Below are 14433 nucleotides of genomic sequence, written 5' to 3'. Positions count from 1 at the left end.
CAACAACTGACAAAAAATAAAGAAAGAAAGGAAGGAGGAAGGGAGCGAGGGAGGGAGAAACTTCAACAACCCAACATGTATCACTATCCCATTAAAAAAAAAATTAAGATGGGTGCTAGTGGCTTATGCTTGTAACCCTAGCTTATCTAGAGGCTGAGATCTGAGAAACATAGTTCAAAGCCAGCTTGGGTAGGAAAGTCCATGAAACTCTTATCTCCCAATTAAGCACTAGAAAACCAGAAGTGGGGCTGTAGCTCAAGTGGTAGACTGCTAGCCTTGAGCAAAAGAGTTCAGGAACAGTGCCCAGGCACTGAGTTCAAGCCCCATGACCAAGAAAAACAGAATAAAATACCAAAACAAAAAACAAACAAACAAAAACCCCAACACTAGAGGGCTGGGCACTCTACCCTCGGGGTAGAATGCTTGCCTTGCATACATGAAGCCCTGGGTTCGATTCCTCAGTGTACTGGGGTCCCCCCAAGGGAGGAGACCACAATGTAATGGGGTCTGAGGGTGGGGAGATCTCCCATCCCTCCAAGAGTCCACCACCCAGAGACAGCCTCAAGTAAAAAGATGGATTTATTGGGGAAACAAAAAGTATACTGACCAGCCAGGGTCACAGCCCAGATTCGGGAGCTGGGGACTGCGCACCCAGGCCATGCTCGGGGTTGGGTTATAAAGGCAAATACCACATGGTCAAGTGTGCCACACACAGGTGGCCAATGAGGTTACAACACTTACAGAGCATGCCAGGTCACACGCAGGTAGCCAATGGGGTTACAATCTGCCCTATAGCAACTATTTGAACCAACCTATCATTTTAGTTAGACTTGCACACATGGGAGGGCACAGGTTTAACCTTGACTGTTCCACTATTCAAGTGGTCAAACAGTTTACACAATCTTATCACAGCGAAGGGGAACTTCCCTGGATAGGGCGGGGGAGATCTTAGTGAAGATGGAGTCGGCTTCTGCTCTTTAACTAATCTGAGATGAGTCAATCAGATACCCCTCAACAGCCAGATCTGACCTCCATATTACACTCAGTACCTCATAAACAGAAAAAGCCAGAAGTGGTTCTGTGGCTGGAGAGGTAGAGTGCTAGCCTTGGGCAAAAAGAAGCCAGGGACAGTGCTCAGGCCCTGAGTCCAAGTTCCAGGACTGGCAAAAAAAAAAAAAAAAAAAAAAAGCACTAGAGACAATAGCAAAACAACAAACCAAAACAAAACCCAGCTACAATGTAATAGTCCCGGAGAGAACAACTAGTTGGCTTTGGGATCTGTTCTTATCATCTTTCTTTTTATGTGTATATGACATTTTTAAACAATTTTGATTTTATGACTTACTTTTCCCCCCTTGTATAGTTTGGACATCATTTTATGACATTATGTATTTCTTTGGCTGGGCACTGGTAGTTCACACCTATAATCCTTACTACTCAGGAAGCAGAGATCTGGAGGATCGTGGTTCTAAGCTAACCCTAGCCGAGAAATCTGCAGGCCTGATCTCCAATTAGCCATCAAAAATGCTAAACTAGAGGTGTGGTTCAAGTCGAGCACTAGCTATGAGCAAGAAAGCTGAGAGCAGAAGGCCCAAATTCAAGGGCTTAATTTTTAATAAATCACAGCACTTGTTTTTGTCATTTAGACATTGGATTTATGTCCTGTTTGGATTAAGTGTCACAACTATAGCTAATCGGTGAAATTCCTTTTTTTGGGGGGGGGGCATACTTGTAGTGTGGCTTGAGCTCAAGGTCTCAGCCTCTCTTACTCAAGCTTTTTTTTGCTCGCAGCTGTCACTTTACCACTTGAGCCATGCCTCTAGTTCTGGCATTTTTCCTGGTTAACTGGAAGTAAGAGTCTCTAGAGTCTGTCTAGGCGGATTCTTTTATTTATTTATTTACTTTCCAATCCTGGGGCTTGAACTCAAAGCCTGAGCTTTGTTCTTGGCTTTCTTTTGCTCAAAGCTAGCACTCTACCACTTGAGCCACAGCACCACCTCTGGCTTTGTTTGTGTGGTTCTAAGGAATTGAACCCAAGGCTTCCTGCATGCTAGGCAAGCACTCTACCACTAAGCCACATTTCCAGCCCCCGCTGTTAGCTTCTTATGGATCTAGCGCCCTTGGCCATCTGATCGAGGCAGAGCAGCAGACATCATGAGCTTCCTTCTGGAGCTGGATGTGCACGGAATACTTAGGGCCTCTAGAGACCTGCAGTGCTCAGCCCCTGGCCAGTGCTGGGGTAAGGCGGGCTCTGAGGCCCCGGATGGATCTCCTTCCCCGCAGGCTTCCGTGACCAGGATGTGAGGCAGCTGGGGATCCCCAGTGTGGAGGAGTACTTCAGGATGTACTGTCTTCACATGGGCCTCCCTGCCATCGAGAACTGGAACTTCTACATGGCCTTCTCCTTCTTCCGTGTGGCGGCAATCCTACAGGGAGTCTACAAGCGGTCACTCACAGGTAAAGGGGTGGCCATTCTGACCAGTCTCAGCCAAGACAGTGTTCAACCTCTGGTCTTCTCATCACAGAGGCGTGCCAGAGACTGGTTTGGCTAGAATTCTGTAATAGTTTACTTAATCATCAGGAAAACTTAATAATCTTTCTTTTCTTTCTTTTTTTTTTTTTGCCAGTCCTGGGCCTTGGACTCAGGGCCTGAGCACTGTCCCTGGCTTCTTTTTGCTCAAGGCTAGCACTCTGCCACTTGAGTCACAGCCCCACTTCTGGCCATTTTCTGTATATGTGGTGCTGGGGAATCAAACCCAGGGCTTCAAGTATACGAGGCAAGCACTCTTGCCACTAGGCCATATCCCCAGCCCCAATCTTTCTTTTCTTAAAATATCAGTCCAGGGGCTCAAACTCAAGGCCTGAGCTGTATCTTTGTACTTTTTTTGCTTAAGGCTAGCACTCTACCACTTGAGCCACAGGCTCTCTGATCTGGCTTTTTGGAGTTAATTGGAGATAAGAGTCTCACAGAAGCTGGGCACCAGTGGCTCACACCTATAATCCTAGCTATTCAGAATGCTAAGATCTAAGGATCACAGTTTGAAGCCAGCCTAGGCAGGAAAGTCTATGGGACTTTTTTTTTTTTTTTGCCAGTCTTGAGGCTTGAATTCAGGGCCTGAGCATTGTCCCTGAGCTTCTTTTTTTGCTCAAGGTGAATACTCTACCACTTGAGCCACAGCACCACTTTTGGCCTTTTCTGTGTATGTGGTACTGAGGAATCAAACTCAGGGCTTCATGCATGCTAGGCAAGCACTCTACCACTGAGTCACATACCCAGTCCCCTGTGAGACTCTTACCTCTAATAAACTACTCAGAAAAGGTTCAAGCTTCGACAAAGAAAAAAAAGTCTCACTTTCTTGCCTAGGCTACTCTGAACCAGGATCCTCAGATCTCAGCCCCCTGAGTAGGTAGGATTACAGGTATGAGCCAATAGCACCAGCTTAATTATTTTTTAATAGGAAAAAAAAAACTCCTCTTGAAAAGACTTGGTACAGACATTTCAGAAAGCACAGTGAGAGCAACTCAAGTGAGCAGCAAGCGTTGCTCCTTGGTCCAGACAAAATGCTGCATAGACTTTGGCCATCAGTGGTCACGTGACTGTTGTCAGCCAGGTGATTGTCTCCTTGCAGTGTTTGTCATTGGAGTGTTACTGGGTTCAGTTTCTTAAGGAGTGAAGCTCAGAGGGCAGGTAGACCTGAGTTTGACTTTGAGTCCCCTGTCCATCCCCTCTCAGCTTGGGCAAGTCACTTCCATCTCTGAGCCTCACTTTCCTATCCAAAGTACAGACTTAGGTGGTCATGATGCTTGGAATGAGCAGTAGTGGTGGTCACCCTTGCACACGTCAGCATCCCAAGATGGCTCTAATCTCTGTTGTCCCTCGTTCTGCTTAGGGCAAGCAAGCTCAGCGACTGCGGAACAGAGCGGCAAGCTGACTGAATTTATGTCCAACCTGGCATGGGACTTTGCAACCAAAGAAGGATTCCGGATTTTCAAAGAGATGCCGGCCACCAAACCATTCACAAGGTCCCACCACGTATGGAGCCGTGCACAGGGCCTGCTGAGCCCTACCAGCACGAGGAACTATAGCTCTGTACCAGAAGCTTCCCCAGCTCAAGCTGCCAAGGGAGCTCTGGTCCTGTCTCCAGAAGGCCTCTCCCCGAGGGCCAGGATGCTGTATAACCGGCTGTGGGCGTTTATGGAACAGCACGTGTACCCTGCGGAGCCAGAGCTGCAGCAACACCAGGCCTCCGCCGACAGGTGGAGCCCTTCCCCACTCATAGAAGACTTGAAGGTAAGAAAGAGCGGCCAGGTGCTAGCAACATGGCTGACCTCTGCCCTTCGTCCTGGGCTCACCTGTGGCCTTCAGGCACACTGAGCGGAATTACCTTGGCTCCCCATATTCGGTTTCTGGATGTGTAGTCACAGACACACAGCCAGGTTTGGACGAGGAAGGCTGTATATGGCTCAGAAGCCAGGCCAGCTTGGCTTCTGATTTCAGACTGAAAACAATAAAGTTTGTATGGCATCCGTCATGTGGAGATCAGAGGCCCAACACCAAAAGCTGTGGTGTGGTTGCAGGGGCAACCCTCAAGCTGATGTGTGAGTTGGTTTTCTGGTCACTGGGACAGATAACCTGGGAGAAGTCTCAGGAGGATGGATGTTGGCTCATAGCTTCAGAGGCTTCCGTCTGTGGTTGGTTGGCTCCATGGTGTGGGTCTGGGGTGGGGAAGGAGAGCTTGGCCCGAAGGGTGTGTGGTAACGTGTGCCCACCCCATGGCAGGCAGGACAGAGGATGACCTGCTAGAGCCTTCCTCCTCCTTCCCCTTTGCCTATTCCATGGTACTGTGCACGGTCAAGGAACTAACTAAGGTGGGAGTCTCTCCCCCTCACTTAACCCTCTCTGGAGAGGTCCTCACAGCCACTGGAAGTGCTTTGCTGATCTACTAGGCATCTCTCAGTCCCGTCAAGTTGATGGTCAAGGCTGACAAATAGAGTTAAGCTGGTCTTGTGCTGGTTTTTAAATTGTTTGAGTGCTTCAGGATCTCAGCTACCACCATCTATTTTTCTACAAGTGGTGCCATTTGTTTTACTTTATTTTTATCAGTCATGGGGCTTGAACTCAGGACCTGGGCAGTGTCCCTGAGCTCTTCTGCTCAAGGCTAGTGCTCTGCCACTTTGAGTCACAGCACCATTTCTGGTTTTCTGGTTGTTAGAGATTCTGGTGGTTGGAGATATGAGTGTCACTGACTTTCCTGCGTGAAGTAGCTAGGATCACAGGTGTGAGCCACCAATGCCAAGCATGTTTTATTCTTTCAAACCTACTGAAAGCTCAAGCAGACAACAGCATATATGTTAAAAAGTAAGAGTTCTTTAAAATCTGCTGCCTTGATAACCACTATTGAAATACTAGTAGATTGCACACCCAACCATTTTGCTACGATGTCCCAATATTTCTATTACAGACTAACAAACATCATTACTCTTCTGCTGTGAAGCAGTCTATTCAGATCTCCTATGACAATATGTCCTATGACTCCTATGTCCACTGCACTGATTTCAACCCCAGTAAAACACATACACACACACACACACACACACACAAGCCAATACTCATGCAGCAAACACCTTGAGAGAAGTAATGCCTAGTAGAAATGTTTTTTGGTTAGTTACTTTTAGTTATATCTGAATAAATTCTGATACGGGGTGGGGGGATCCAGTGGACTGCCTGTCACTGCTGGCTGGCTCTTGGCTGTTCCCCAGGGCCTTCTTATGTTTCTGTCATCCACCTATCCTGCCAGTGGCAGCCACCCAGGTCCCTGTTCTTGAGACCACTGGCTCTCTGCTGCCTTCCAGCCCTTGCACTGGGTCTGAAAACACAGCTAAAATGAAATGCAGACATCCTTTCTGACTTGGACTCACTTTTTCCTGTGGTAGGAGAAAGCCAAGGCTGAAGGACTTTGGAACCTTTTCCTCCCCTTGGAGACTGATCCAGAACAAAAATATGGAGCAGGACTGACTAACATGGAGTACGCACACCTGTGTGAAGTCATGGGCATGTCTCTGTATGCGCCTGAGGTACCTTCTCCACGTGTTGCTCAGTGCAAGAACAGAGCTCACCATCTAGCCAGTCAGACTCGGGCAGCTGACAGGAGCTTATTAAACTTCTTATCTGAAAGGAGAACAATTGTGCAGCTCTCAGTTCAGCAGGGGAGTCACCCAGTGATAGCGGAGGCTCCAGCCTCAGTGCAGAGGGGTCTGCAGAGGATTTGAGATTTCTTTTCAAACATGCATGTATGTCTGTCATCCTAGCTACTCAGGAGGCTGAGATCTGAAGATTGTAGTTCAAGCCCATGTAGGCAGAAAAGTCTGTGAGAATCTTAGCCACAAGAAGTAGAGCTGTGGCTCAAGTGGTAGAGCTCCAGGCTTGATCAAAAAAGCTCAGGGACAATGCCCAGACCCTAAGTTCAAGCCCCAGTATTGGTGTGTGTGTGTGCTCTGAGGGAGAGAAGAACTTCCTTGAGTCCTCAGGAGTGTGGGGGTCACTAATGCTCTCTTTGTTCTTCTCAGATGTTCAACTGCTCTGCGCCAGACACAGGAAACATGGAGCTGCTAGCGCGCTATGGCACAGAGGAGCAGAAAGCCCGCTGGCTGATCCCTCTGCTGGAAGGCAGGGTGCGCTCCTGCTTTGCCATGACGGAGCCCCAGGTACCTCCCCTGGGCCTTCCTCCTTGTAGGGCTGCATGCTGTCTGTAGGGAACCGGGGGCAGTGGCAGCTCTGACTGGAACGGGCTCCCGTGCAGGTTGCCTCATCAGATGCCACCAACATCGAGTCTTCCATCCAAGAGGAGGATGGCGTCTACATCATAAACGGTCGCAAGTGGTGGATCTCAGGTATTTGGCCTAGAATTCACAACAGTGGTATCAAGCAAGCATGCCTTCTGAGGCCTGGTAGGGGCCAGCTCTTAGATGACACTAAGAAGGTTTTCAGCCAGGCACTCAGCCTATAATCCTAGCTACTCAGGAGATTTGGAGGATCAAGGTTTGAAGCCAGTCTGGAAAAAAGTCTGTAGGACTCCATCTCCAACTAAATAGCAAAATGCTGGTCTGAAAGCATGGCTCAAGTGGTGGAGCAGGAGCAAGAAAGCTGAATGTGTGTGAGGCCCTGAGCTCAAGCCCTGATACTTGCATACATACACACACACAGACACACACTACACCACACCCATACCACATATACATCAAAACGAAGGGAGAGCCATCTCTCCTCTCAGCAGGAGTGGCAAACCTCATGGGAACAAGAAGATGCACAGGAGGTACATTGGTCTCATGTGCTATATCTTAGGGCAAGGCATAATGAGACCTGTGACCATCTGCCCACCCCCCCCCCCACATGTAACTATGGATTTGTCTTCATCCTAATGGTCTCCCCTTGCTTATAGCTCAAGCGTGTTATATCCTAAGCACTGATAGCCTGGCCCCTCCCTAGGGTGTCCCCTCTTCAGGCCCCCCATAAGCATTCTGGACTGTCTCCCTGAAACCCTCTGACTTTTACAGAGGGCAGAGGTTGTCACCCACATTTCACAGAGGAGAAAACTCAGACTATGATAGTGATTGAAGCTTCTGTGTGTCCAATGGGAACCCAGAGGTCAAGATCTGCCTGCCAGGCCTGTTTCAAAGTCATTGTTTACACTTATAGGAATGGAGCAAAGCAGAGAGGCAACACGATAGTTTTCATTATCTTTTGGCTGTAATTTCATATCCAGTGTGAGGGTGCTTTTCGACAATCTTGTTATGCTGGATTCATGCCTCACTGGGATGAAATCCAGTTTTGTTTTAGTTTTTTCTTCTTCAGTACTGGGGGCTGAACCCAGAGCTTTGCCTGCTGCTTTTCCATTTGAGCCATGCTCCCAATCCCAGTTTGCTCACGCATGGTCCAGTTTCAGCAAAGCCGGTTTAAGATTTCATCCTGAAATCTTAAAAAGCTTGCCTTGTCTTGATGGTTTTGGCGTCAGCCGACAGGCCTGTCTCTGCTTTCCTGGCAGGCATCCTGGATCCTCGCTGCCAACTGTGTGTGTTTATGGGAAAAACAGACCCGCAGGCTCCCAGGCACCAGCAGCAGTCCATGCTCTTGGTTCCCATGGATACCCCGGGGATACAGGTCATCCGGCCTCTGACAGTGTATGGACTGGATGATGCTCCAGGTTAGACCTCCAGGGCGGGTCACCCCAAGTGTGGGTCTGATGCTGGGAAACAGCTCTGGTGGCTGTTGCTCAAGTTCAGGACCCACCTAAGGTAAGGGTCTGATGGGTTGGGAGAACCACATTGTTCTGCATTTTATTTCCATAGTGAATATCAACCATGGGTCAGATTTCAGATGCATTTGCATGGTGTTTGCATGCATTGCCTCTTGTAAAGTGAGAGGATTGAGCAGAAGTCTGAGACAAGGAAACTGGGAAGGGCAGGGAAACCCTCCCAGCCAGGTTCCAGCATGCACTACAATCTTGAGGCAGGCCGCAGCCCCAGTCAGGTCCTCCCAAAGTGTGAGAGGTGGCATCGCAGGGTCACTACAGAGACGGAGCATGTACTAGGAACTTTTAGCCTCAGGTCCCCTCATTATGTTTGCATGGAGAAGTGGCCAAATAAGCATTTGTCATCATAAATCAGTGAGTCCAGCATTTTTAATGGCTCCTTCCAGCCCCCTGGACCCCATCCCGAGCAGGAATCTTGCCAGCTGAGAACCTGGGCTGAGGTGAGGAATGAACACATCGAAGGGAACCATGATGGACAGTGGCTCAAGGTGGTGTGTTTGGTCTTTCAGGTGGCCATGGTGAAGTCCAATTTGAGCATGTACGCGTGCCCAAGGAGAACATAATCCTAGGCCCTGGCCGTGGCTTTGAGATTGCCCAGGGCCGTCTGGGGCCCGGCCGGATCCATCACTGCATGAGGCTGATCGGGTTCTCAGAGAGGGCCCTGGCTCTCATGAAGGCCCGTGTGAGTGCCCCTTGCACGTCTTTTCTGACAGCAGACCTAACTGGTGAACTTTACCACAACTTTCTGCCACAGAGCAGAAAGGACCCCACTCTGTCCAGGTGACCAGTAGGGAAAGCCAGGCTCTGTGGCAACTGTTAGGGAGGTTCTCAGGCCCAAAGGCTCAGCCCACCGAGAGCCATTTGTACTCCTAGTACATGGCTAAAATTGATGCCAAACTGGGCACCAGTGGCTCACACCTATAATCCTAGCTACTCAGGAGGATGAGCTCTGCAGGATAGAGGTTCAAAGCTAGCCCAAGGTGAAATGTCTGTGAGAATCCATCTCCAAAATAATCATCAAAAAAGCTGGGCTGAAGGCATGGCTCAAATGGTAGAATGCTAGCCAAGCAAGTGCAAAACTCGGAGTCAAACCACAGTACTGGCGAACAAACAAAACCCAGATGCCAGGGTAAACCAGCTTTGCTTATTTCTTGATCCCACATCTAAAGATTCCAGCATCTGGCCCTGGGCAGCTCTCCTCCTTCCAGCCTGTTCAGAAAACATAATGTGCTATGGACCCTCAGAGGTTAGGAGTCTGTGCAAAAGAGAGCTATTGCTAGGGATAGGAATTCCATCACTGCTTTTGGATCTACAAACATGAAGCCAGCTTTGACACCAAAACAAGTATCTGCCAAGAAGTGCTCTGCAGAGAACAGGGTCCATCAGACACACTTGGGTTACTGAGAACTGTGATATACGTCCTTTTGCTTGAGATACACCAGTTCTTGGAAAACACCAGTAACTGCACCGGTCACAGCATTAAAACTCAAGACTGGCCACCAGCTGAGTTTGACTGTAGGTGTCTGAAGTGCTCAGAAAGCAGCTAGCATTCACATGACAACTCTGCTCAGGACTGAGGCGCACAGGCAGAGCTAGAATCTACAACAGACTTGCCACCAGGAGTCTACAACAGTACTGGTTCTTATAGCAAAATGTGTAGTACAGCCTGCAAGGCTAACTGTGGATGATGGATCAAATAGAACATGATGTAACACACTAACATCTAAAAAAAGATATTGCAGAGACCTATTTAACATAGCTATTCACTATATTTTCTTAAATGGAAAGAAAAGAAGCTACAAAGCAGTATATAGAGTATGACTTCTTTTTGCCAAATCAATGTGAGTAGATGTATACAAAGTCTAGGACAGCCTAGGGCTGAGTCTGTCCTAGTCTGGGGCTTTAGTTTTTCTTTTTGCAATGAGCCCTTGCTGTGTTGTCCAGGCTGGCTTTGAACTAGGCTCAAGTAGCTTCTACCTGAGTTCCCCACGTAGCTGGGACTATAAACATGTGTCTCCATGCCCTGCTCTGACAGCTGCCAACTATTAAATGTGGGTGATTAGATGGTGGGATATTAGGTACTTTTTTTTTTTGTCTGAAAAGTGATGATAGTTTTTTGTTACTAAATTGTATAAAAATTACTTAAGTTACACACACGTACACACACACACACACACACTCTTGCACAGAATGCTTATAGCCCTTTCTGATGTCTTTTGGCCTGTAGACTTTAAAATCCCCCATGCATATGGGGCAGCCGTGACTACCCTGCCTTGCTCCTGGTGGTGCTCTGGGTGTGCAAGGCTGGCTGTGGTCAGCAGAGGGCGCCTGGCCCCTGTGTAATGTGAGGTTTCCACAGTCCTTCCCTACCTCCCACAAGCAGTTGGGAAAAGTAGCTGGCTGGGATCTGAACCATCCCTCCTGCTCAGAGGTGGCTGTGTATGTGCAGCAAACAGTTCCTAGGAGTCATGTGTCCTGTCACCATAGGACTGTGGCCAACAGTGTGGTGTGTACTCAGACCTCCACAGAAGTGCCTTTGGTTGGCAAGTGGGCAGAAGTGCGGTGTGTTCCCATGCACCAGTCCACCCGCAGGTCACCACCTCCCAAGCCCCTGTGGCCGCCCTCAGCCCCAGGTCTCTGGTGTCCACAGGTGAAGTCCCGCATGGCCTTTGGGAAGCCCTTGGTGGAGCAGGGCACAATCCTGGCAGATATCGCCCAGTCACGAGTGGAGATCGAACAGGCAAGGCTGCTGGTGCTGAAAGCTGCTCACCTCATGGACGTGGCAGGGAATAAGGTGGGAGATCAAGGGGCCTGAGCTTGCAGCACGGAAATCTGTCCCCTCCTCATTCAGCAAACATGGAGAAAGCTGGGCTTTTTGTCATTGGTGGCTACTCATCTCTGCTATTCAAATGCCGAGAAAGCTTCAATGAAAGAGGACTGAGCTTGCAGTTTTACTACCCATTAATCAAAGCTCTTGGTGGCTATACAGCCAGGCACTATGCCCACATTGCCTCATGCCTTGTCCAGCTTTCTGTGGGGTGGGCTCTACCCCCAGCCAAGAGCCTCTGTCTTGGTGAGCCAGCCCAGACTCAGTTGTGGGTTCTCTGACACAAGAGCTGATACTCTGGAGGCTTTTGGCACCTTACTCGGGTACCCTCTGCCAAGAGAGCCATGTGGCTTGCTTTCCTGGACCTGTCTGTCCTCTGTTGCTTGGAAATGCAGCAGCTGTTGCTGCTGTTCTTGTGTGTTCCTGGGGCTCAAACTTTGCCTTGTACCTGTTAGGCAAGCACTCTACACTGAGCCTTTCCTTCAGCCCCCAGCCAGCCGTGGGCTGGAACGAAGCACAAGCTGTTCCTCTTCAGGGCTGGCTCTTGCTCCATGTTCAGCAGTGTGTATGCTCTGACAGCACAACATGCCCTTAGGGGCTCCATTTGCTTTTTTTTTTTTTTTTTACTTCTGGTGAAATGCATTTTTCTTCCAGTCTGCCCTCCTTTCTAATCTTGACTTCTCCTTGTAGGCTGCAGCTTTAGAAATTGCCATGATTAAAATGGTGGCCCCATCCATGGCCTATCGAGTGATTGACCGTGCTATTCAGGTGAGCACCAACCAAGTGAACTGGTATGTTAGAAAACTGTTGGCAGCAGACATGCCACCTCTGGCCTCTGGCTGCCCTGTGCTCCCCTTGCATTGTGCATGCCCCTCTTCTTTCCCTCTTCAAGATGAGCATATGTGGAGGGTTCATCCCACCCTGTAATGAACATGAGAAAACAGGCACAGTGCAGTGAAATGAGCTGCTAGCTCACTCATCCTGCTCACTGTGCAGGGCCACTTCCTCCCAGTCCTTCACCTGGCTTCACTAGTGCTGGAAGCCACCTTGGAGTGTAGGCACCCAGGTGACATGTGCCCCCATCCACATCTCTGGAGCATCCTGTGTCATACAGGTGTCGCCAGGGACACCGTGGGAAGAAGATGGCTGTTAGCCATTTGAAGCAAGCTGTCATTCCCAGGGCCCTCTGAAATGAGGGCTCACCCAGGCCTTTCTTCTCTTCTGCCCTGTTGTCTGCCAGGCCTTCGGAGCGGCAGGCCTGAGCAGTGACTACCCGCTGGCTCAGTTTTTTGCCTGGGCCCGAGCGCTGCGCTTTGCTGATGGCCCTGATGAAGTGCACCGGCTAACAGTGGCCAAGATGGAGCTGAAGCCTCGGGCCTAGCCTTGTGGGAGTCCCTGCAGGCCAGCTGTACCACACTGCAAATGATGCGCTCCATCTGGCACCTCTGTCAGCAACAGTCATTGCCAACTCAGCCTTTCTGGATCTTCACAGAAACCATTTCCTTGTGAAGCTGTGACTTGCACTTCAGGCAAGAAGGAAGGGGCTCAGGGCAAGGGATGCAGCATATCTCAGAGGCTTTGGGAACTTTCTATGTCACAGACACTGGGAATAAAAGTCACACCTCACACCTCTGGGCTGGGAATATGGCCTAGTGGTAAAAGTGCTTGCCTCGTATACATGAAGCCCTGGGTTCGATTCCTCAGCACCACATATATAGAAAAAGCTGGAAGTGGCGCTGTGGCTCCAGTGGCAGAGTGCTGGCCTTGAGCAAAAAGAAGACAGGGACAGTGCTCAGGCCCTGAGTTCAAGCCCCAGGACTGGCAAAAAAAAAACAAAAAACCAAACCAAACACCTCACACCTCTGTTTCCCCAGCCCCTCCCTAGTGCACAGTCCCCCCCCACACCAGGAGATATTGGGGGGCCTGGGTGCCATGATTCCTGGTAGGTCCAGAGTGCCTTCCACTCACTCATCACTGCCCCACCTCTGTGCTCATGGAAATGTCACCAAAGGAACTGTAGGGTTAGGGTGTGAGGCCTCTCAGCCTGCTGTGCACTCTGTCTCCAGGAGGGGAGCCAGCAGGCTGCGTACTGCTGTCAGGACCCAGAGAAGTGGGTGCCCAGGGTCCCTGCAGAGCTAAGCCATGCCATGCGATGCTCACCGCTTGTGATAGGGCCCAAGCCCATTCCAGGCAGACCAGCAGGCAGGACCATGGTCCTTGTGTGCCATTTTGCACGCTTGTGATAGGGCCCAAGCCAATTCCAGGCAGACCAGCAGGCAGGACCATGGTCCTTGTGTGCCGTTTTGCACACTTGACCATACCACCTGGAGAAACTGCTCACTGCAGAGGTGAAATTCCCCCCTTTACTAACTGCTGTCACAACACCTGCACACTAGCAAAGAACCTTGTGTAAACTGACAAGGAGCCCAGTGGCCTGGTTTCTGCTTGGGGCCTTGGGAAATGTGGTTACGGCCTGGCACCTCATGGGTGGTCCTGCATTATGTCCTTAACCTGGGTACAGCCACACTATACCCTAGGTGTAACCCCACTGCCCCTCGTGTTCTCTTCTTCAGGGGTGGAGGTGCCAGGGCAGTGCCAGGAACACTGCCCACAGAATGGTAAGGTCCAGAGCTGTGTTCCCTGGTCAGAGTCATCGGTTCTGTCACAGGCTCACTACCAGTGGGGCCCCAGCATTGGGCCAGGCTGGTCTAGGGGAATGTGTAGGGGAACAGGGGCAAAGCTGCTTCCTTGTGGAAGTTCATCTCTAGGGGCTGGATGCAATTGATGCTTGGTACAACAAAGTGGCCAGAGTAGGAGTGATACTGTGTGATTTGAGTTTACTAGGACTGAGAAAAAGGAGGTTAGAGCTGGATTGAAGTTCCCTATCACAGCAGAGGGCTCCAAAGGAACTACCCACAAAGTAACACAAAGTAAAAAATGAAGACAAGATAGGAACAAGATTCAACAGTTGGAGAGACTCTGACCTGGTCCTGGTCTCACAGCCTACCCCTCAGATGGCCTTGCTGTGGGGCAGGCCTGCCGATTGCCCAGAGGGCACATGGTAGCCTGGAGTGGCTTGGCCTGCACAGGCTTGGTTTGGGATGATGGTGCCTGATAGGTTTTATTTGTGGGATTCCATCCTAACATGGCTAGACCTGTCTTGGGAAAGGAAAAGCACATCATCAGAAAGTATTTTTCAGTTCATGGCACATTCTACACTAAAACAGGATGGGAGCATAGGTCCCCATTATGGAGCTGGGGGGGTGGGCCGGGGAGCGGGGGGACTGGCTTTCTGTT

At 49.8% G+C, this 14433-nt stretch overlaps 1 protein-coding gene across 2 annotated transcripts in view; it reads left to right on the top strand.

The window, feature by feature from the left end:
* The window catches only part of Acad10 (acyl-CoA dehydrogenase family member 10), a 37060-nt gene extending 24329 nt beyond the window's left edge, over window positions 1–12731 (top strand). The window contains exons 12-21 of one of the 2 annotated variants that reach the window (XM_048342918.1): window positions 2284–2457; window positions 3891–4291; window positions 5935–6075; window positions 6568–6705; window positions 6801–6891; window positions 8043–8201; window positions 8819–8991; window positions 10960–11103; window positions 11827–11904; window positions 12377–12731. In XM_048342918.1, coding sequence (XP_048198875.1) covers window positions 2284–2457; window positions 3891–4291; window positions 5935–6075; window positions 6568–6705; window positions 6801–6891; window positions 8043–8201; window positions 8819–8991; window positions 10960–11103; window positions 11827–11904; window positions 12377–12517 — 1640 coding nt within the window. In that variant the 3' untranslated portion in view covers window positions 12518–12731. The remainder of the gene's footprint in view (window positions 1–2283; window positions 2458–3890; window positions 4292–5934; window positions 6076–6567; window positions 6706–6800; window positions 6892–8042; window positions 8202–8818; window positions 8992–10959; window positions 11104–11826; window positions 11905–12376) is intronic. The other variant, XM_048342919.1, reaches the window with a different exon arrangement.
* The last annotated feature ends 1702 nt before the right edge of the window (window positions 12732–14433 follow it).

Source organism: Perognathus longimembris, chromosome 3 (genome assembly GCF_023159225.1).
Source record: "Perognathus longimembris pacificus isolate PPM17 chromosome 3, ASM2315922v1, whole genome shotgun sequence".
Classification (NCBI taxonomy): Eukaryota; Metazoa; Chordata; class Mammalia; order Rodentia; family Heteromyidae; genus Perognathus; species Perognathus longimembris.
This window is presented reverse-complemented; position numbering and strand designations above follow the sequence as displayed.